At 37.4% G+C, this 22,338-nt stretch overlaps 1 protein-coding gene across 7 annotated transcripts in view; it reads right to left on the bottom strand.

Annotated features, from left to right (window-relative positions):
- Positions 1 to 6,342: 6,342 nt before the first annotated feature.
- The window catches only part of SGCZ (sarcoglycan zeta), a 1,087,941-nt gene continuing 1,071,945 nt past the window's right edge, over positions 6,343 to 22,338 (bottom strand). For all 7 annotated transcript variants that reach the window (XM_082715514.1, XM_082715520.1, XM_082715515.1 and 4 more), the window contains one exon: positions 6,343 to 11,864. In XM_082715514.1, the coding sequence (XP_082571640.1) occupies positions 11,661 to 11,864 (204 nt within the window). In that variant the 3' untranslated portion in view covers positions 6,343 to 11,660. The remainder of the gene's footprint in view (positions 11,865 to 22,338) is intronic.

Here is a 22,338-nt window from a genome sequence, read left to right as displayed (position 1 = left end):
TAGTGTTACCTCTAAGTAGTTAATATTAGATACTAGTCCTCTTATTCAATTGTTTTTAAGTGCTCTAATTAAAAAGTATTTATAACCAGGCATATTTTTTTTTTGGTTTTTTAATATTTTGTTTTCATTCTAGATAGCTAAATAAAGTGTTTTCTTATTTTCTGGTGTACAATGTACTGATTCCACAATTCCATACATCACCCGGTACTCATCAGAACAGGTGCACTATTTATTTATTTATTTATTTTAAAGATTTTATTTATTTATTTGTCAGAGAGAGAGCGAGCGAGAGCGAACACAGGCAGACAGAGTGGAAGGCAGAGTCAGAGGGAGAAGCAGGCTCCCTGCGGAGCAAGGAGCCCAATGTGGGACTCAATCCCAGGACGCTGGGATCATGACCTGAGCCGAAGGCAGCTGCTTAACCAACTGAGCCACCCAGGTGTCCCTCAGGTGCACTATTTAATTCCTATCCCCTATTAAAGCCTTCCCCAACTCCTCTTCCTTCAGGGGACCATCAGTTTGTTCTCTAGCCTTGAGTCCATTTCTTGATTTGTCTCCTTCCTTCTCTACAATGTTAATTCATGATTGATTAAGTTCCTGGTGGAGAGGTGAATTATGATCATCCCAAAGGGTCTTCTCATTGCTGATATTTTTATTAACATATAATGTATTATTTGTTTCAGGGGTACAGGTCTGTGATTCATCAGTCTTACACAATTCACACCATGCATTTTCTTATGGTAACTATGCTTAGATAACTATGCAACATAGCAAGCCATATTCAAGGAATATCTATATCTTTAAAAAATACTCTTTTAATAAAATCTAAAGTTTGTGAATTGGAAAATTATCTGACTCAAACTTCCCTATATTATTTGTTAAAAATTTTGGAAGTTGAATATTAGAACTTCCAAACAGTATACGGTTTTTAGGTCAGTCATTATGGTTGGGATAAAGATTTATGGAATAATAGTCTGGGGACATTCAAACAATAAAAATCTTCAGATGCCCAAGTTAAAGGAATAATTTACCCAAAACCTTTCTCACTATATGATTACTTTCCCTTGGGCAAATGACCAAGGTGTAGTTTTGTAATTTAGTGTTTTCCATAATAAATATTTCTCAAATACTTTCAGGGCAATTCAAGACACTAAGATATAATCTATTACTCAATGATTAAAATTGGAAGGAGAGTAAGAATCTTGTCACTTGACTCAAGAGATCCATCCCATAGACAAAATTGCTATAGCTTGAGATACAGTTTGTGAGAATACTCAAGTCAAGTTTACAGCTGACTTATTCTAATGGACACGTGAAGAGGAAACAATGAATAAGTCATTTGATGTAACATGAGCAGCATTGAGGCTTCAAGCATTTTGTAAGGGTCAGAATCCAGAGTAAATATGTCCTCCTGGTAGAAGGTGATTACACTATGAATTAATAATCTTGTTGTTTTTTTTTTCCAAGACATCAAGACCTTTATTTTTTATCATTAGAATAGCATTCTGAGATTTATTTTTTGAAAAGGGGGGGTATTCCATAGTAAAAGAATTTTTTGTTGATAAACTGGGTAACATATCATACTCACAGCCAAAGAAGCATAATTTTCCACATGCAGCCAGGACGTGAAATCAACAGCAATCATGGTCTGTGTTAAAAGAGAGTGTGTGAGGCCAAAACACGGAATCTCACACACAATTATGACTGAAGTTGGGATATCAGCTAATGACCTTGAATTCAATCATAGACTTTAAGATTGCAGTAAATGCTTACTCTTAATTTATACCCAGTTACAGCATTATTTATGTTATTGAAATCTGAATGCAAACTTCCTAGTTACTTCTGTTAGGACTATTTTCCTAATGGACACCAGGTATCCAGGTGGTTGGATCTATCACAGATCATCAGATACTGTGAAAAAAGGAAAACTTTGTGACTCGTAATGATAAGGTTTTTCTTTTTCTTTATGTGCTTATTATACCGAATGAGATTCACCGTGCCACTACCTCTTTGCTTATTTTCTTCATAGAACTTTTCATATTATGACGCTATGGTGTTTATTTATTTTTACATTATCTGTGGTCTGCATTTCCTTGGTAGTCCAGAAGCTCTGCAAGAGTTGGGACTTTATTTTAATTTATTTGAGAGAGTGAGAAAGAGAGCACACAAGCAGGGAGAAGGGCAGAGGGGTGGGCTGATGTGGGGCTCCATCCGGGGACCCAGGGGTCATGACCTGAGTTGAAGGCAGACACCCAAACGACCGAGCCACCCAGGGACCCCAGGACCTTTTCTCTCTCTGCTTGGTTGACTAATGCCTAGACTAGTAAAATAGTCCCTGATATAACCAAGTACCTGTTACCATTTATTAAATAAATGAGCAAATGAATGCATTAAAACCAAATAAACATAAAAATTGTAATAGTTGATTGACTTCTCTGAAATAAAGCTTTCTTGGTTATAAAACTGGAATTTAATTTAATCCAAAAGAGTTGAGATCCTAATTAAAGTAACAGAAATCGAGTGTCTTAATTCAGTACAAATAACTATATATACTTAACCCATGTTAGTTAATTTACTTCTATCTCTGAGTTGTAGACTATGATGTAAAATTGTTTTCCAGAGCCCAGATAATTTACAGATAATTCCTTTGTGGGCTTTGGATTACAGAATGGACTGTAACTCAAATGCTTGACAATTTACCACTTCTTTTCCTTAATCCTTTGATGCCAGCACACTGCTTTATATGCTATTACTTCCACATCAGGGTAAAAGTAATCTGATATAGCACAGAATTAAACTTTTAAGAAATTATACAGTATATTAAGGTGACATTGTTGCACTTAAAAACTGTCTGTATATAACATCTTTATTTTACAGTTTAGGCAACCGAAGCCTAGTGTTGAGCTGGTAGAACCTGAACATTGTTTTGCTGCTAAGATGCGCAGACATACTGCAATAAATCAATCACTCCAGAACCCCTGACATAATAAATGATCATGCCACTCTTCCTGGAGAGCCTGAACCTTATTCTAGAATCTTTTTCAATACAATGCCCCATCTTGATAGTCCTTTTCAGCTGGGCAGAGTTGGTATGCAAGGTGAAATCCATGTGTAATCACAAATGAAGTTTAGACCTCTTACTTAGATTAGATATAGGCAGATTACTAAATGACATTCAAAGCAACATAGAGATTAGAATCTGATTTTTTTGCTTCTACTTTACCGATGCCCCTTCTTAAAAATCAAATACATTTACTTATAAGGACTGTTTTGCAGATGGATAATGGATCATAGCAAAAATAAGAAATTTGTAGATGTTGAAAGATGAAATGTAAAAGGAAATTTATAATTGTTTAATATTTTACATTGAAATTTCATTTATTATTTAATGAATTTAAATTTTTTATATTATAGTGTTCTGATTTGAAGCTGTAGCTTATTAAATTTATTTTTTCTGGGCTTTTAGACTACCTTTAAACAGTGACTTCATATAATGTGCTGTACATTAAAAATATACTGCAATGCCTTGAAATCAGCTATAAATTCAAGATGATCTGTGAAGTCTAATTGGTAGTGAGATTGACCCAAGGACAGAAATTATTATATCTTTCCAGAATTTTGGCTATGTCCTTTTTTGGCTTTGTATTTCCTTAATTAATCTTGAGAACAATTGGTAACTTTCTTCCTGATGTCTGAAAGCCCTTAGTTGTGGTGTCCAATGAATTCAGAATCTTCTAGCAAGTTGTAAACATTAGAAAAACTGAGTTCACCATATTTAAAAAATTTAAGTGGTATGGGATTTTAACAAGACTTTTCATCTATAATACTTTCCAAACGGTTTCTTTCCTACCTTATAAGCTAAACTCATTTATACATTTTCCTACCTTATAAGCTAAACGTTTATACATTTATACACTTACACATTTATACACACTGCTATAGAAACACATAAATTGCATAAGAAAAACTGTATGTATTTTCAAAAATATCTGGCAAGTTCTCACATGCTTTGGATCTATTCTATTTACATTTGACATCTTATACATTTGGGCTAGTTTTTATTCATTTGGGGTAATTTATGCATATTTTAATGAATAATGAATCAATTAAAATCTCATGCTTTGTAACACTCCAAGTGATCCTACAACATCTTATCTTCCATAATTACTAATAGTTAATAGAGGACAGTTTTTCATATGTAATTATTCTTTTAGGTATTGTTTTCTATTTGATCCATGAATAAATACATAGACAATAACATTCTTCAGAGTTAACATAGGAAATGTTTATATATTATAAAGTGGTACACTTTTTTCTAATGATATAGTCTAATGAGTTCCCTTTAAATCTTGATTTTTAGGAAACTTAAATATACACTTAATATTCAACATATTAACTAGTTTTGTTTTAGTGATTAACCTTTTGTTCCTCCTTTCTTCCTATGGTTTTCTTTCAATTTCATTCTTTTTCTGTTTTAAGGGTTTATATTTAAGAAATCTGATATGCTTTCTGATAACAAGTGATATTTAAAAATAAGTGATTACTACCTAGAAAAGCTGATTAGATCAGCTAAAATACAATATTTAATTGTAATATGACATTCTTTTTGTGCCAAACCAATGTATTTATCCTGTCCTTTGAAATTTATATACAACACCAGAAAGAAGAGTGGATTGGGCTAGTTCTGAGAAAAATTTTAGTATATATTTGTAAGGTAAAATTGAATCTTTTATGATGTAGTCTTTCTCCTTTCCCAGTCTCAATGGTATTTCTTTGAGTGAAAAAAAAAAAAAATCAGGGGGTGCAATTTATATTTTCAATAATTTCAAGTTACTTCCTTTTTGAGTTAGAATAATTTTTAACTGGCAGAACATAGTTAATTTTTAAAATCACTAGTGAATACTATAATAGCAAGATTTGTTATTACCATATATCCCACTTTCATAGCAAGTAATATTTCTTATTGAAAGGGAAAGAATAATGTAAAACCGTGCCTCCATTCTAAAATTTGTTACATGACACAAAGTTACAGCAACTTTCAGTTTGGGCGGTGCTATTCTCTATAGCCGTTCTTTTAATGTTAGCCCATTGGGAAATACTAACATAATATCATCCTGGAAAACTCTGGTTTAATATCCATGCCCAACCTGTACTCTAGTACCCCCACTTAATAAGAAAAAAAGAGTGCCCCAAACCAGGCAGTGCTATGGTGGTAAATGTTCTGAGGATATGCTGGAAACAGGTATGGAAGGGTCTGGTTGCTTATTAGAACCATCCCAAATTTTGTGAAGTCATAGAATATATAGGATTCCCCAAAGTAAAAGCATTCATTTATTGTCTATTGATAATTAACATTTAGAAAGCTTTTGTGAAGAGTGTAAGTGATTGTATTTTCTTTCCCTTTTTCCTAATACGTGGACCAGTCTGTAGAAATATGTGGGCAACAAAGAACATGGCAATAATAACCCAAACAACAACAACAAACACAAAACTTTTAAATGATATTGTTGCTTTTTTGGAACCTATGAGAAATTAAGTCACTCTCAAAGCATGCAGGGAACGGGACTGGGAATTATTTCTCTAAAAGGTAATCAAATCTGGGTTACTCTTTTGAACTAGTTGGTTCTTGATGTTTTGAGTGTGACAAAGAAATGAAGAAATACATCAAATAAGTAAATGCCAATTAGTGCGCCACTGCACGTGTATGTGTACTTATAAGTGATGATTTATGTTTGCATAGGGATGTATATTCGAGCAAATAACAATTCATTTACTCTAACCCCCAGAATCAAATCAGAGTTTGCAGAATGCGTAAACTCTCAGCTAAAAATCTGGCAAAAATGTAGTGACCAAGACTTTTAAGTCAATTTGATTTCTTTAGTTTCATTAATTCCTATGTTTAAGAAGAACAATATGCTCAATTTTTCATAAGGGAAGCATCTTTATCAAGTATAAATATACAGATTAAACTAAAATTTGAAAAGCATAGATCATACTAGAATTGATATTTAAAACACATACTCAAAAAAAGGTCTCTAAATCACTATATACTCATATCCCTCCTCTTCAAACTTTTTTCTCAATTAAACAAATGATAGCATATAAGTTGTGATCCTCTTTGTTTTGACTATCACGTTTAATCATGGTTACACAGTAGCACCAAAATTAGGACAAAATACAAGAATTACAGGAGAGATCTTAAATTATATGAGCTCATGGCATGCTTCAAAGGTCTCATTTTTTAAGGAAAACAAAGTTTCCAACTGCCAAACTGGTGCATTTTCTCCCAAAAGAAATAGAACGCAATCCACCCCAATCTAAACAAAAGATACAATAGACTGATTTTGAATAGATAGGTTATCTACAGTTTATGGGACAGGTAGTCCATTTAAATAGAAAAAGATTGATTTTACATAAAGCAAGATAGAGTACAAAAGCACAGCTTTTGTATTTTGGTAATATTGCAATTTTACAAACATATTGCATAGTATGTGTAAGAAAATAGTTCCATTTTTCCATATATCTATATATACACAAGAAAACATTTACATGAAAATTACAAAACAAAATAAATGAGTAGTGGACCTGGTTTAAAGAATTGTATAAATAACGAGACACTCAGACTTGAAATTACGTATCTCCATTGTTAGTGAATGTCCTTGCACATCTTCAACCCTGTTTGGCTTTTATTTATAACCATTCAGACAAATGAGGTATTAAGACTGCAAAAACAAAGGATCACAGTTCATTATACCTCATTTCCTTTCATGTTGTTCATTGACTTTCTCCAAGAGCGGAACCGCTTCAATCAACACTTAAAAAATAGCCCTCTGGTTCTAAGAGTATTTCAAATTAATTATATTCTCCAAAGAATTTTTACTGAGCAACGAAAGTTTAAACTCAGCTGAGTCAATCCAGCCTGGACCCATTTTTAGGATATAGTCTTTATATACTGGTCTTATGAATATCAAGGAGTTTATTATGCATGTATAAAAAGTAAGTGGACAATGCTAACAAAATTTTCCTTCTAAAACCAAAACATTAGTTAATGATTATAGCTCAGAATCCTGCCAGGAGGATGTTTACTACCTCATGTTATAACTCTAAGCCCTCCTATTCATTTAAATTGATTAGTAGAAGCAATAGTGTTGTAGAGTTAAATACAATAGAAATCCCAGTCTTTGGTCTTTGACATTTAAATAACTAATGAACTGCAGTATAAAACAATATGAATAACAGTGTTCAATGAGGTCATTCATTAGTTTATAATTATTTTAAATAAAAATATAACATTTTACTTTGTGATAATGATATTTTGTAATATTCACTGCTATAATATACACTACTACAGAGAGAAAATAATTTCTCCAAGTATCTTTAAGTATGGCCACATGAGCAATGATAATTAGACCAAAGCTACTGGAAGAATAAGGTTATAAGGCCTTACTCATGTGAAACTCAAACATGAATTTGGCTTTGATCGTGGTACAGAAAATTTGGCCATTAATTATCTTCAACTATTTTAATAATTTAATATTATGATACTGACATTATCTGTTATAAAATATAGCACTTAAATGCGTTAAACACTCTCCAGCCTTCTACCAATTGCTGCCTCATATGGAGATAGCATGTTTGCAATGACATAATGCATTTGGAGTTTTCTTATATCAAATACCAGTTTAATAAAGTGAGGCACTGTCCAACTGAGAAATTCAGATGGTAGAAAATGCAGGAAGTTTGAATGGCATAGCATCTTATAAAAAGTCAGCAACTGAACTTTGCGATCAAATTGCCTTTTCTTCAGAAGACCAGAGCTTTTTAGCTTGATGGGGATAAGTAGTAACAGAATGATCAACAGAGTATTAATATTTGGTAAATATCTCTATTAATTTCCCAAGTAGTTCTTTTCACTAAGACCCAAATATATCCTTTTCTTTTTAAAATGTCAACCATATTCCTGAAGCCTGTCAATGACATATTATTTATGAAAGGGACATTAATGTTCACACAGTAAGAACAAGAAAGAATATAGGAAAAAAAAGGAGTAAGGAGCAGGATGCCAGAAAGATTTGCATTTCAACATTCCAAGGAGAAACAGGCTAAGGTAGAGAAGGAGATCAGTAATGCTAATTCAGACTAAGCTACTGAACTCAAGAGTGCTGAGTCTCTTAAGTGAAATCAGTGAAGTTTTAGACATGAAAGTAACTAGAGGAAACTTCTAGTTTGCTGTACCCCTCTCACAGGTAAGTAAACTGTGGTCAAGATAAGGAAGTACGTTTCTTAAGGTCACATGAGTAGGTAGGCGCAGAACTAGAAATGAAACTCCAGGATACATTTTCAGAGATTTGGGGTACTGAAATCTAAGATTTCCTGATAATATCAAATCTGAAGTATAAAATTATCTTGAATGCTTCAATAAATAATTAATCATGTACTAAATTAGAAAGCTTGTGGTTCCTAAGAAGAAAAAAAATAGGACCAAGAAATACAGGGTAGAAATTTTGGAGATGTTGAGTGAAAAGAGAGGAAATTTGGAAGTATTATTTTTTTGAGAGTGTCTCATTTAAATATTCTAAAAGCATAAGGGATAATGTGTCTGCTTCTCTCCTTTAACCTCCCAGAAACAGAACTCAGATACTTAGTTTTTTCATCCCCAGCTAAAAATGTAAATGCTAGGAATATGGTCAATCTCTTTCCTGCCTGTGGGTTTGCTTGACTTTCTCCCTTCTTCCTTTCCTGCCTTCTCCAGCTGAACTCAATACAAAGTTTAAGGTCCATGTATTACACCCAAAGCAAATTTTTTTTTTTTTAGTTAAATTAGGAAAGATGAAATTTGCATCTGCATAAACTGCACACTATTTATATAGGTTGTAACAGAAAAATACTACTGGAGAAAGAGACCATGAATCTGTTTCACAGTCTACAGTTAAGGGAACTCTGTAGTAGGAGAGAACCAAACCTCCGTTTATGAGGAAATGAAGGACTTTTAGGAGCAATCTTCCGTGCCTTCAACAGAAGCTTCAGCTCTGAGACGGAGTCTGTATCTAGATTCTAAGGAATTTAAAATAGCCAGCCCAGTAATTTCAACCAACTGCCCAGTGTTGGATAGCAGAGGCACCTGTATCACTATTTCTACTAAATCAAAGATATTTTTACATCATTTAGATGTAGACATAGTCTAAATCTCTTAACATATATTTCTTTTGAATTGTGTCTGTAACATTTCAGAACATATTTGAACTTGAAATTGACAGCCCCTCACCAGAACTGGATTTTATGGTGTTTGTCTCTCACTCTCTCTTGACTTTTCTCCTCTTACGACACAGGATTTAAAATTTAGTGGACTCTTCCACCACCTAGAATTTTTGCTCTTGGGATTAGACATGTTAGAGCTCTCAAGAGACCAGTAGACCCGATTGATACTTTTGTTGTATAGTGGAATAAACTGGGAGTCTGGAGATACTCCCAGACGGCCTAAATCTGATTAGTAGAAGACAGAGCTGAGATTAGAAAGGGTGCTAACTCCTAATCAAAAGAATTGTTTCCATTTGACTAAAAAAACCTTTGTAACTATTTTAATTTAGGGATGTTTAGAACTTGAATAGGTCTCAAATTAATACAGTGTTTTCGTAAAAGCTCCATAACACAGTGATTAGCACCCAGAATTTCTCAAAATTTCTTGTGTTATACTTTGTGTACTTTGCTATACCAATGTGAGAATTTCTCATATTAAATTCTAATGTTCCAACTTAAATAAATTGAACACTTGCATTATGATAGGAGGTTTTAAGCAGCTGCATATAAATTCTTACTCCAATAGTTATTTAAGTTTTCCATGATAACCTGCAAACACAAGTCAAGTTCTATTTGAAAAGTGATAAAACTGCACTAGCTTTTGGACTTTTTGGTGGATACAGAATGTGTTTTAGTAAAGTAGAGCTTTTCTAAGCATTCGATGTTAGGTTATCTAAACAAGGTAATTCTGGCCAAATGGTTCACTTTGTTCCTTGCATTATCTAATTTTCCTACTTTCGACAAATTACTCCAACAAGTTCCCATCTCCCACTTTGCTCTATGCTACAGAGGCCTGAATTTCAAAGGTTCTATGTTCATGGGCCCCCAAAATGAAGCTTCTATATACCTGTAATAATGAGCACAGGGGAAAGTAAGTGACTGACAGGTGAAAACTAAGGACTTACCTTAAAGGAATCAAGTCATCTTTCCATAATAGGAAATATTTAATTCAATTTTACATTCTTGGATTCTCTAGCTTTCAAGAATTCAAGTTAAGGAGTGTTGTTGTGATAAACGAATCTACATTAATCTGGAGTTACTAGTGCTAATTTACAAAAAATTAGCAGTAGAGAATGGAAGGAGCTATGATTTCTGATGCCTGGTAGCTGGGTAGCTTAACAGTCTAATCAAGGTAACTAAGTATTAAGAGCTGAAAGGAACTAGGACCAAATTCCTGAAAATAGGAATCTAATGGAGCACAGTGTCAATATTTGTTAACATTTATATTTTTTACTGTGGAAGCAGGGATTTGTAATTTACTTTCTACCATCCTTAAATCTTGACCTCCAATTAAAAAAATACAGATATAATTCTGAAGATTATATTCCAATGGAAAGTGAATCCATTCTCGGCAAAATGCATCACATTAGTCATTTATTTATTTCACGGATATGTTTGAATTATAGCAGTCAGAGTCAAAGTGAATGGAGCCAACAGAAAGTTGTACTAGGAGAACCTCATGGAAATGATAGCATGTGAATTAAAAAAACAAAAAAACTATGGATTCCACACCATTGGTATGCCCCTCTTAATCCTATTGCAATAAATTAGATGTTTCGTTAAAAGCAAATACGTCACATGCAAAAGCCAAGTAAATACTATATAAGGCCATTCAGATCTGACAAATGACAGGATAATGGTGTTCTGTTAATTCTGTAAAGATTATATTGCTGAGTGCTTTCAAAATTACCTAATGTACAAAATTCTAGACTTAGTAGACAAAGAGTAACAACACACTGAATTCAAAGAAACAAACAAAACTCAGGGTGGAATTCTGTCTTGTTTTGTTTCGTTTTGTTAAAAATCATGTATTGAATTTAATTTTTAGCAAAGCAAGCATCATCTAATGCTTGAAAAATTTTAAAATTTGGGGATAAAAGTTTACATCCAAAAAAAAAAAAAAAAAACCAAACCCACGATTGGAAAATTGTGCTTTCAGGCTGTAGAATTAGTTTTCTGACAGGGTCAACCATCTCATCTTGCCGTCGGATACTGGGAATTTCATCTATATAATTAATGTATGTATATGCAGTTCATCTCCGGGTCCTGCAAAAATCTAAAACTGTGTGCTTCACTTCACGTAGCAAAGGCACCTATGTTTTTCTCCCTTTTGAGCAAAAGTTATGATCCAGTTTTCCCGCTGAAGACGATTTTCCCACTGCCGCGACACCCACACTCTCTGCCTCGACCAGGACAGGCAATCCCGAGAGAAGGTGGCGGCCAACCCCCGCTTGCATTGGAAGAAGTTGCTCTGTGGACCATTTGAAGCAGCTCTGGACTGATCACAAGGGAAACCGAGCGGGACTGTGAAGCAGACGGACAGGAACAAAAGGCTATTCTGGTGTGAGGAGGAATCAGTCACTTCAGCTCCACAAGCAGATGTTGCTACTGGACTGACACGTGGAGCTGACTCCTGCTGGAGAAAGGTAGAGTTTGCCATTGGGGCAGACGCACAGTTCGTACACGGTCTGCCGGGAATTTGAGGAGCTCGGCGAGGAGGAGGAGGAGGAGGAGGAAGAGCCCGTCGGGAGATTCCCCAGCCGGATTTTTTCTGCATTCAGAAATATCTAGGAGGGGAGTAGAGAGTGCGCTTTAATTCATTTTAGCATTCGCCATTCCTCGGTGCTTTACAACATGGTCTAATAAGAAAGACTAAACAACAAACAATTGTATTGGTTTAGCTGCCATGCTTTGTTGAACAAACAAATTACATTCCGACGGTACAGCCCCAAAGCTCCGCAGCTTTCCTCTCCTTTGAGATGTGGTGCTTTTGGACAGAAAGCCCTCGATCTGAAAAAGCAATACGGCACGATCTGCTTAAGGGGACAACACGCTTATTCCAACACCACAGAAAACTAAAGGAGTTTGACAAAGTCTCTCCATTTAACTTCTTAATCATGCCTCGTCTAAAGAAGATGCAAAGAAATTGGGGTACTCGTGGATAGGCCCTACCTGAAGGGATGGGCAACTTCTTAAAAAAAAAAAAAAGTCACTCAACGGTCTAATTTTTAAAAAGTCATAAAAGCACCTTGACAGTTTAAAGGATAAGCCACGTAGATAATTTACATCATTAACCATTATTCGATATCATCAGGTTTGAAGTCTCCATGAAACGGATTACTTGTACACTACACTTACTTTGTTAGACTTTTGAATTTGCAAAATGACTTCATTTATTCCAAACATTGACTTACCACTTTTAGGGACGGAGATCAGATGGTTTTGACATGCAAGAGAAAAGTTTCAAAGAAAACTGAAATCGTGAATTTGAATAAACAAAGAAACAACTTTCTCTAGGTATTTCTTCATTCTATTGTTACGTAGCTAATTACTTCTTAACTCAAAAGAAGAATCCGAGATTTGCCCTCATTCAAGTTCTATTCCTTTCTCACTGGGACTCCTACCATAGCCCCCTGACTAGCCTGCCAGTTGTCCTTTTCGTTCTCTTATAGCCGGTTTTGTATACTGCTTAGTGAACTTCTAAGAAACAGAGATCAGATCAGATCATCCCAGGGCTCAAAATTTCCTAAGAGCCTCTCACCACGCTTTGCATGAATCTGGACCCCTTCCCGTGGCCCACCAGCCCTCCATGATCTGGCCTCTGTAACATTTCCTGGGATTCTTCTCCTTGCTCTAGCTCTTGCATTTTCTCAAACTTATCAAAGGAACTCTGGTTTCTGGGCTCCTTTACTCCCTATTTCTTTAACCTGAAATAGCTTTTCTCCAGATATTTACAAGTGTAAATGTTTCCCAAAACATTTACAATGTTTTCTCCAGATATTTACAAGTTTTCTCCAGATACAGACAGACCCAGCTTATTCGCTGAGTAGCTAGAAACCATGGGAGGGATGGAGATTTCTGCTTTTTTCTTTTATATATTTGTTATTTTTTAAAAGCAAACTCCTTTATTCTTTTTAAATCTTTGAAACACAGGTATCTATTGAATGCTGCAAATAAGATACAAATATAATGCTTATGCCATAGACATGTATATTTTAGATTTAGAGGTTTCAGATCCCTGCTAAAAGGTCACCTTCTAAAAAAAGTTTTTCTTAACCACTCCATGGGAAGAGCACGAATTCATTAATTGATCTTTGATGGCTTTACTTTTCTCTATAGTACCAACCCCTTCCTAACATTGTATTAAGTATGTATTCCTTCATTCATTATTTCTCTTCCTTGCAAGTAAGATCTACAGCTGTCTGGTTCACAGCAGTGCATAAAATTGTAGGAGTGCATGTTGCGTGAAACAATGTTCTTCTTTCGCCATGGGCAGGTCTCTTCCCTGTGGGGCACAAAGATCCCCCTCCAGGAGAGACTAGTTCATCCATTTCACCCTCCATGACTCTTCCCTGATGCTCCAAGATGGAGAGACTCTTATTGGTTTGCCCATAGGAACTTATGAATCCCTGATTTTGCTCATCATTTGATGTTATTTTACAGTCCTATTTGTATCTTCCTTTCTCTAGCAAATTAGATCTTCCTTGAAGGTGGAATCATACCTGAATTTTTTTTATATAACTTTGCAGTGTTTAACCCTGCACATACAGCTTCCTCTTAATGTAGATGGTTCTTGAATACATGACTACATTATAAAGTAAGTGGATGCTTGAATTGACCAACAATATTCAAAGTTAAGAAAGTGTGATTAAAATTTTTGTTTGCAGGTGTCAAATGTTGAAATTTGTCACTCTATAGTTCCTTCTGGGTTAAGTGATGGGAAAGCAAAGAGAAAGTGTTTCTATTCTTATTTTTTAAAGGAGACTGCTTTTTTTCTGAATAGGGAAGTTAGAAGTTCGCAAAACTAAGCAAAAGGAAAGGACAGATTTTCAGGTACCGAGGCTGGGCATCATTTCTCCTGGCTCTGTGTCTCCTTGTTGAGGGACATCAGGGAGGAGAACACCAATCATTACACACTGGGCTCTTTCACTTGAATAAGTGAAACATCGGAACAGGGGGAGGAATAAACTTCTCTACTGGTTGAGTTTAAGAGAGGCACTCTCGGGGCACCTGGGTGGCTCAGTCAGTTAAACATCTGCCTTTGGTTTAGGTTAGGATCCCACGGTCTTGGTATCCAGCCCTGCATCAGGGCAGGCTCCCAGCTGAGCAGAGAACCTGCTTCTCCCTCTCCCCTACCCCTTCTCCTATTCTCTCTTACCATCTCTGAAGTGAAAGGATAAAATATTAAAAAAAAGAAAGAAAGAAAGAAAAAGAAAAAAAGAGGAACTTTCACAGCTTACCCAGTGTCCCTTATTTTTTATTTATTTTGTTTTTCTAGATTTTATTTGAGAGAGGCACAGAGAACACACGCAGGGGGAGGGGCTGAAGCAGAGGGGCAAGCAGACTCCTTGCTAAGCAGGGATTCTCTGGGCAGGGCATCCTCACCCCAGGACAGGGACAGGATGAAGGGAGCCAAAGTCAGAGGCTTTACCGGACACCCAGGTGCCCCCCCACACACACACCTTTTTAGGAGCTAGCATGCTTGCAGAGAGCAGGAACCCCAGACCTCATAAACGCCAAACACACTACGGGGCAAGCTCTGGGACAGGGGGCCTTAGGTCTGCATGCTCCGAGATACGATTATGCTGCAGAAATGTAGGAGCTGGTGTTTCGTCCAAGAAACCTTGAGACGTAGACAACAAAGAGTGCAAATGGAAAGTGGCGAAGAGGCTCACCATGGGGTGAATTAAATGAGCGTAGGCTACTGGGAATGGTTCTAACTCGTCCACACAGCAAGAGCTGTTACTGGTCAGCCCTGGTGCTTTGGTGTGGCTTGGTGACCACAATGCCACCGCGCTGGCTTTTTATAGCTACACAACTGGTCCTCTCTCCCTGCCGGTTGCTCTCCTGAAGAGCTGTGGAGAGGGGCAGGTTTTGTACAGGTCGGGCAAGCAGGTGGCCGCTGGTTAAGACAAGCGCAGCTGTGGGGCCTCAACAGAGTGATCCCTGAAGGACTTGGGCCTCACTTGAAGCAGGTGTGTGGCCACAACAGCGCCTTCCAGCACTGCTCTCCATTGGGGGCTACTCCCCACAGCACACGGCTGTGGGACAGTAATTCCCTAAGCTTCCCGGATCCATACCAGACCCTCAGCCATAGAAGGGAAGTATGTTTTATTAATAGATAATTTTTATTTTTATATTAATATAATATTTTATAAATTTTTATTATATATATAATAGTTTTATAATAATTTAAATGAAAATTTTTTTAAGATATTTTCTTGGCTTGAGCCTGAAAAAGAAATCAGGAGGGAAGAAGAGGTGTTGCATTTTGATTCTTTCCAACCCGGCTTTGCCAGGTTTCTGCAGCCTAGACATGCGACAGTCAGGGACCCTGGGGACAAGTCCCTGCACACTTGGAAAACTCCCCGCTGCCTGCTGGCCACCATGACTTTCCTGGCGGAGCAAGGCACCAGCTAAGAAGCAAGCCTAGTCCAGGGCAAACCAGTCTTCAACAAGTCGGACCCCAGTACCGCACTTTCACCGACTTTTTCCCCTCATGAGAATACTAAAAACCATGCCCAGGGGTGGAGAGTTAGCCAAGCAGCAGGGCCTGTGAGTACTCAGGTGCTAATGACCCCCCACCTCTCCCTGCCTACAGGGCACACTTTTCCCGCTGAAGTTCCTTTAAAACATATTCCACCTGACCTCTCCTTGGAGAGTAGGCCTGAGCGTTCTTTCCTTTGTGCTGCCCCCCTGCCCTCATGCTGGGGCAGGAGTCCCAAGAAAGCTTTGCCTGTGCTTTTTTTTTTTTTTTAAATATTTGGTCTCATCTCCACCACTGCGGGGTCAAAGGACCTGAGTCATAACACTTGCTGACCATGAAGAGAGAGGACCCAGCAGAACTGGGGCTGCCAGACTCCAACTCCTACCCATGACTGAGGGGTGGCCTGGACTTCTTTGTTCTAGAGTCACGGGGACTGGGGGCTCCAGCTTCCTTTGTCCTCACCGACCCTCCCATTCCTCTAGCAACTGTCTTTGTCCATTCCTTCTCTCAGAATTTTCTTTTCCGTCTCATGTTAGTGCTCTTTGTTGGGTCCCCTTGTCTTCTTTCTTGAACCAAAGGGCAACGTCTCAGTGTGCTGACTGCACCAGAGCTCCCCCCTCGGAGGGGGGCAGGGCCCTGCAGATCCTGCAGGGGGGGGCTGAAGCCACCCATAGGATTTGGCAGAGTTTGAGTCTCCCACTGGAGCAAGCGCCGGTTCTTTGCTTTGCATCAGGTCCCTTTGGCAAAAGGGACTCCATATTAGGTCCCTTACAAATTACTTTGGTAGATTCTGGTCAGGACTGACCAACCTGGTAAGCGGCTAGAGTCCCTCTCTGGAGGGGTTAGAGTCTGTGTTTGGGCTTATTTTTCTTTGTTCTCTCGCTTCTCTTACCACCTTTCTTCTCCGATTCCCGCCCAAAGTCCCTGTTCTGTAACCTTGTTTGGAAACCTCTTTACTTTTGTTTTCTGTGTACTCATCTGGGGGGGGGGGGGAGAATAATTGTGGACTTCAGTCTGCTTCACTTGAAATTAAAAAGGGCTATTCCAAACATAAAGAGTAAAGCCTTCCCGAGAGCCCATGAGACCAAAGCCATGCAGCCGCACACATACTAGAAGCTTAAGTGAGGCCCACAGCTGTCTGAAGGGTTCTTTGTAATGTTTTCTGTTAACCCTGCAGCAAACACTCCTTCCCTGCAAGCACTCTCTTCTTTGGGAGGACACAGTATCCTGGATAGCTGTCCTCACTTGAACTGAAAGAATCAATTTTCCTTTCTCTTTTTTTAAAGAGTTTATCTATTTGACAGAGAGAGAGAGAGAGAGAACACAAGCAAGAGAAGCAGCAGAGGGAGAGAGAGAAGCAGACTCCCTGCTGAGCAGGGCGCCCAACATGGGGCTCAATTCCAGGACCCTGGGATCATGACCGGAGCCAAAAGCAGACGCTTAACTGACTGAGCCACCCAAGTGCCCCTTTTCTTTTTCTTTACTTTTTTTTTTTTTTTAAGAGTTTGTTCCTTTATGCATCGACCTTTCTAGGTCTATGGTTGGCTGACAGGATGTCGAAGCAGCAGGGCTGAGAACCCCTGGGGGTTCTCCAGAACTCAGAGCTCAGGACCAGCACCCACCCTCTCTGGCCCTCTGACTTCCCAACACCTCACAGATGTGTCGAAGAGAACTCCTGATTAGCAAAACCCCTCAATTTGACTTGATGGCCCTGCTTTTATTTGGGCTGTTGGTGATTACTGTTAATGTTGTTTAGGCGGAAAAAATTTAAGGATAACCTGAGTCTCAACCGGCCCAGATGGGGCTCTTTTGGCATGTCTAAATTAGTTTTCTTGCACAGAGAATTAGAAAAAGCTGCCTGTAACACACAGCAACCCAAAACCATGAAGCTGTTTGGTGCAATCAGTGAAGCCCCCAACTTCTGGGGGGGAAGGAGTGCTCACAGACGTACTCTGGGCTTCTTCGGGTTTATTTGTTTCTGAGGCTTTGGCTGTTTTTGCATAAAACCAGCATATTCTTTCAGATCTCCATTCTAGTAGTTTTGGGGTGCTTTTGGTTTTTGGTTTTTGTTGGGGTTTTGAATGAAGAATGGACTTCAGTTAATGTGAATGTATCAATATTTGTTTGTTAATTGTAACATATGCACCACATTAATGTAAAATGTTAATAGGAAAAGCTGAGTATAGGGTACATGGAAACTCTGTACTGTCTTCTTAATTTTTCTGTAAATCTAAAATAAAGTCTTAAAAAAAAAACACCAGCATATTCTAATTGGAAAATAAATAATTAATTGGCCCACAAATTATGAGGCTATCTTGCAATTAGATTTGTTTTCATGAAAGAGGGGGTCCTTAGAAATCAGGTTTTTAATGCTTCCTCCACTAATATTACTGAGACAAAGGCTAGATTTTGTTTGCATCTTGTTTGTGTGTATATGTGTCCATATGTGTGATAAATGTGAGATATTTTCTCTATGTCCGGGTGATAATTGCTAAAATTCATTTGTTAAGGAGCTCTATGTAGTTGGTTTAAAGGCAAGCACTTGTAAATCCTGGGCATTTTCAAACTCAGAAAAAGAAAAACTAACCCAACTGGTTTTCAAGTTCACATGATCTAGGATGACGTTCCCTATATCCAGGTCTTTATGTTACTCCGTAACAAAGATGTTTCACGGGAAAGGACCCAACTGATGGTCCAGAGAAATAAAGAGGAACAGAAATCTCAGACACCTGACTCCCTTTCCAATCATCAGAATAATGAGAAAAAGGAGAAGAAAGATAGGCTGCCGCTGGAAAACCTAAATCCAGCTCCCCAGGCACAAACACCGGAACTGATACCTGACCAACCCCCTGCTCCCCAACCTCCTTCCGGGGCTGAAGGGCACCTGGAGAAAAACACCCGTCTTGCAGGTGGGGAGAGACAAGAGACTGAGATGGAGGAATAATGGTCCAGACTTTAAAATCTGTCTCTGGTCTTGCCCGTGAGTCCCCTTCCCCCCGTCTCTCCTTCCTCCTCCTGTTGCTGCCCCCACCTGTGGGCCATTCAGACAGCTGGCTCCTGCACTATCCCTGGTGCGACCAGCACCACTGGCTCCTGCTCCTAGCCCCCTTGCTCTCTGGGAGAAAAGAGAGTGCCTCGCTGTTGCACTACCTCTTCATGGCGGGACCAGAGCACTCCCAAGTCTGCAGGAAGGAGCCCAAGACCTCCCAGACTAAACTACCCACTTCAGATTTCCAGGCAAGAGGACCAAGTGACTGTGACAGTGGGGATCAAAGGGATTGACTTTTTAGTGGACACAGGTGCAGCAGATTCAGTTAATACCAAATTCAAGGTTGCTTAATTACAACAGACTTGTCTTGTGGAGGTATCAACAGCTTTCATTCTACCTGGGTTTATTAAATTCATATGATATCTGTTATAGTTTGTCAGCAAAAAATGACTTAAAATAATGTGTAAGTTTGTCTCATGAAGTTTTCATGGGTAATTGTTAAGAACAAGTTAATAAAAAGGTTTATAGCTTACAGAATCTTCGGTAATGTAAGACTTGAAAGCTTTGCTAGGTTAAATAATATATTGGGCTAAGTTCTTTGGATATCTGAGTCTTTTCCAAATAAGGCAAAATACTGAAACGTCAATTATTTAAATATAGATTTATCTGCTTTTGGCTTATTACAGAAAAACTAAAGATAAATTTGGTCTTTTAGTAAATAAGTCTTATGCTATATTAAAAGATTATACTATAACAAAAAAGCACACGTTTTTTAAAAATTATGAAGGTATCGTAAATTTCCAATCTAAAGAATTCTGGTGTAACAGTTCACAGTTGCTTACTACTTAGTTTTATTAGAAATTGCATTCTTAAGGGGGTGGGATTATGGACATTGGGGAGGGTATGTGCTTTGGTGAGTGCTGTGAAGTGTGTAAACCTGGTGAATCACAGACCTGTACCCCTGGGGATAAAAATATATGTTTATAAAAAATAAAAAGTTAAAAAAAAAAAAACAATAGGATAAAATAAAAATAAAAAGGGTTAAAAAAAAAAAAAAAGAAATTGCATTCTTCTAATTTAAAATTCTGATACAGGTAATTGAGCCTGCCAGAAATAGGAAAACCAGTCTGTATGTAAAAAACGTAGGAAATATGTTTGAAAAGGTGTAAGGAATGAAAATATATTTTTGTTGAGGGAAGAAAGTAATTTTTTCCTAAAATGACATTAGTTATTTAGAGAGAGAAGGCTTAGGACAAAATCTGAATGAAAAAGAAAGTTGTAAAGGTTTATAGGGAATCTTTGGAAAAGAATTTTATATGTGGTCAGGACTAAGATTAGAATAGATGCATTTTATAAGTACATGAGTATACAAATAAAACTTTTTTTTCTGTTAAAGAGACAAGATTTTCTTGCATTGTTGGTCTGCTCTTGATAAGAAATTACAAAGTTTTTTTTTTCTGAATGTGTTTTTATCAGATATTTGATCACTTAAGAAAACAAAATCTCAGTATTAAAGGAGCTAGGTTTTGCTAACTACTGTATAGTCCTATGTATTTGCCTCTGGAATCTTTTTCACCTTAGTTAAATAATTAAATAAGAAGATCTATAATAATCTATGATTGTATTGAGGCACGTGCTTTAGAAGTTTCTGAGGTTTTTAACAAGCTTCCCCAAAATTCAAATTCTAAGCAAAGTCTTTTTGGCTCATTGGACTTATTTGGTATGTTAGGTGAGAAGGTAAGCATTACCAAACAAATGATAATAAACTTTCTTAGGTTATACCATGGGTCAATGCTGTAACTGTTCTAGAAATTATATGAATATATGTCCTGGTAAAAGGTCATCACTTGACATTCCAATTATTAAAGTGTGTGTCAGAAATAACTGGATTTCCTTGCCAACTACTTGATAAGGAATTCTGATCAGATGTTTAACCATGTCCATTTTTGAGTCTTTTGTCATTTACAGTTATTGTTTTGATGCTCTTGCAAAATGCGTTTCAACCTCAAAGAGATTCATGATAAGAACTTTTGACAAGTACAGGTTTTTGATACCCTTAACATCATGAAACCAAGCTGGGTAAGAATTTCTGGAACTGCTGGAAAAAAATTACTAATGTGGAACTAAATAAATTGAAAAAGATGATTATAGTTTTTATGACTCTATCTGAAACAAGGTTGGTTCTCTAATGTTGCTCTTCCAGATTTAAGGAAACGTGTTATCTTATGATATCTGTGACTTCTAGAAATTTGATAAAATATTACTTTCTGAACAATTTGAGGCATTTGTTTTCTCCCCTCCTGAACCCTTCAGAATTCAGAAACTCGCAGTGAACATTCTTTCATGGCAATTGTAATTGCTTATATAAGTTCAGTAAGAATCTGTTCTCCTTGTAACAGGACACCATTGGAAACATTGGTTATATTACCAAGGCTTAGACCAGAATGTCATATTTGAGAGAGTCATGCATAGACTCAGACATGACCAGATAACTTCAAGGAACTAAGTTTGACTTTATGGAACTGAAAGAGCCCCTTTGAATTGTTGGCCTGGTTCCTTGCTTATAGAGTTCCCAGTTGAGTAAAGGGGGTCACTTCTTGGGGTGCAGGAACCTAAGGATCTATTGGAAAACTTAAGAAAAAATCACCCAAATCTACAGGTATTGCAGGCAAATCTAATGACAAGTATCTGGCTTGGCTTCTGGCCTCGAGAGGCTATTAAAAAAGTTCAACCTAAAATCCCTTACAAAAGTCCCAGCAATGCAGATTTAAGAGAACTTACATGGTCAATCCCTATTCTTGTTGTACTTACATAAATAATTAGGTGAAGTTTGTTAAAATTATTTTACAAATAAATTTGTCTTCATCTGGCTATGTTTGATGAAAATGAGGGTGATTTTAGAGAGAAAACTGTGTTTCAATAACATGCCCTTTGTGCACGTTAGATTCTAGTTCTGATTAATTATCTTTTAAGTGTTTGTCATTTGCCTATATGACTGGGCTGGATCCAGAATTACTCTGGTTTCCTCAAATATCTGGCTAAGTCTCTCCAAACTAGGGCTTTCAATCTTCTTGCATTTTCTTGTCTTGGGCTCATTAAGGAGTAAAACTGTCCTTTTTCCTGAAGTTCTGCAGACAGGACCAGAATTAGAAAATTTGAAGTAAATTCTAGAGGAATTGTCATGGTAGCTCTTGTACAGACAATTCTCATGTCTGTTGCTCTAGGGGCCCCTCAGAAGATCATGGGAGAATTTGAACTACAAATCAGAGAAATCCGTCGGATCGCTGTGGCCTGCCCCTGCTCTAAGGGTCCTCTGAGGCTTGACTTCTAGAAATCTTCTCCCTGGCAGCAGTCAGGACTTGGACCCTGGGTTTATAATTTGCTCCAACCATCAACCTGTGTTTCCTTTTGTTTTCACAGAAATACCTCTTATTACCTACCTGACTGCTTGCTGAACACGGAAGAGCCTATGCTGTTATTAACAAAACCCATCCTGCCTACATAAATAACAAAAAACACTGAAGTAAATACAAAAAGACCTTATGAGCAGGTATCCTGTCTGCAC

Source organism: Mustela nivalis, assembly GCF_964662115.1.
Source record: "Mustela nivalis genome assembly, chromosome: 20".
Lineage (NCBI taxonomy): Eukaryota > Metazoa > Chordata > Mammalia > Carnivora > Mustelidae > Mustela > Mustela nivalis.
This window is presented reverse-complemented; position numbering and strand designations above follow the sequence as displayed.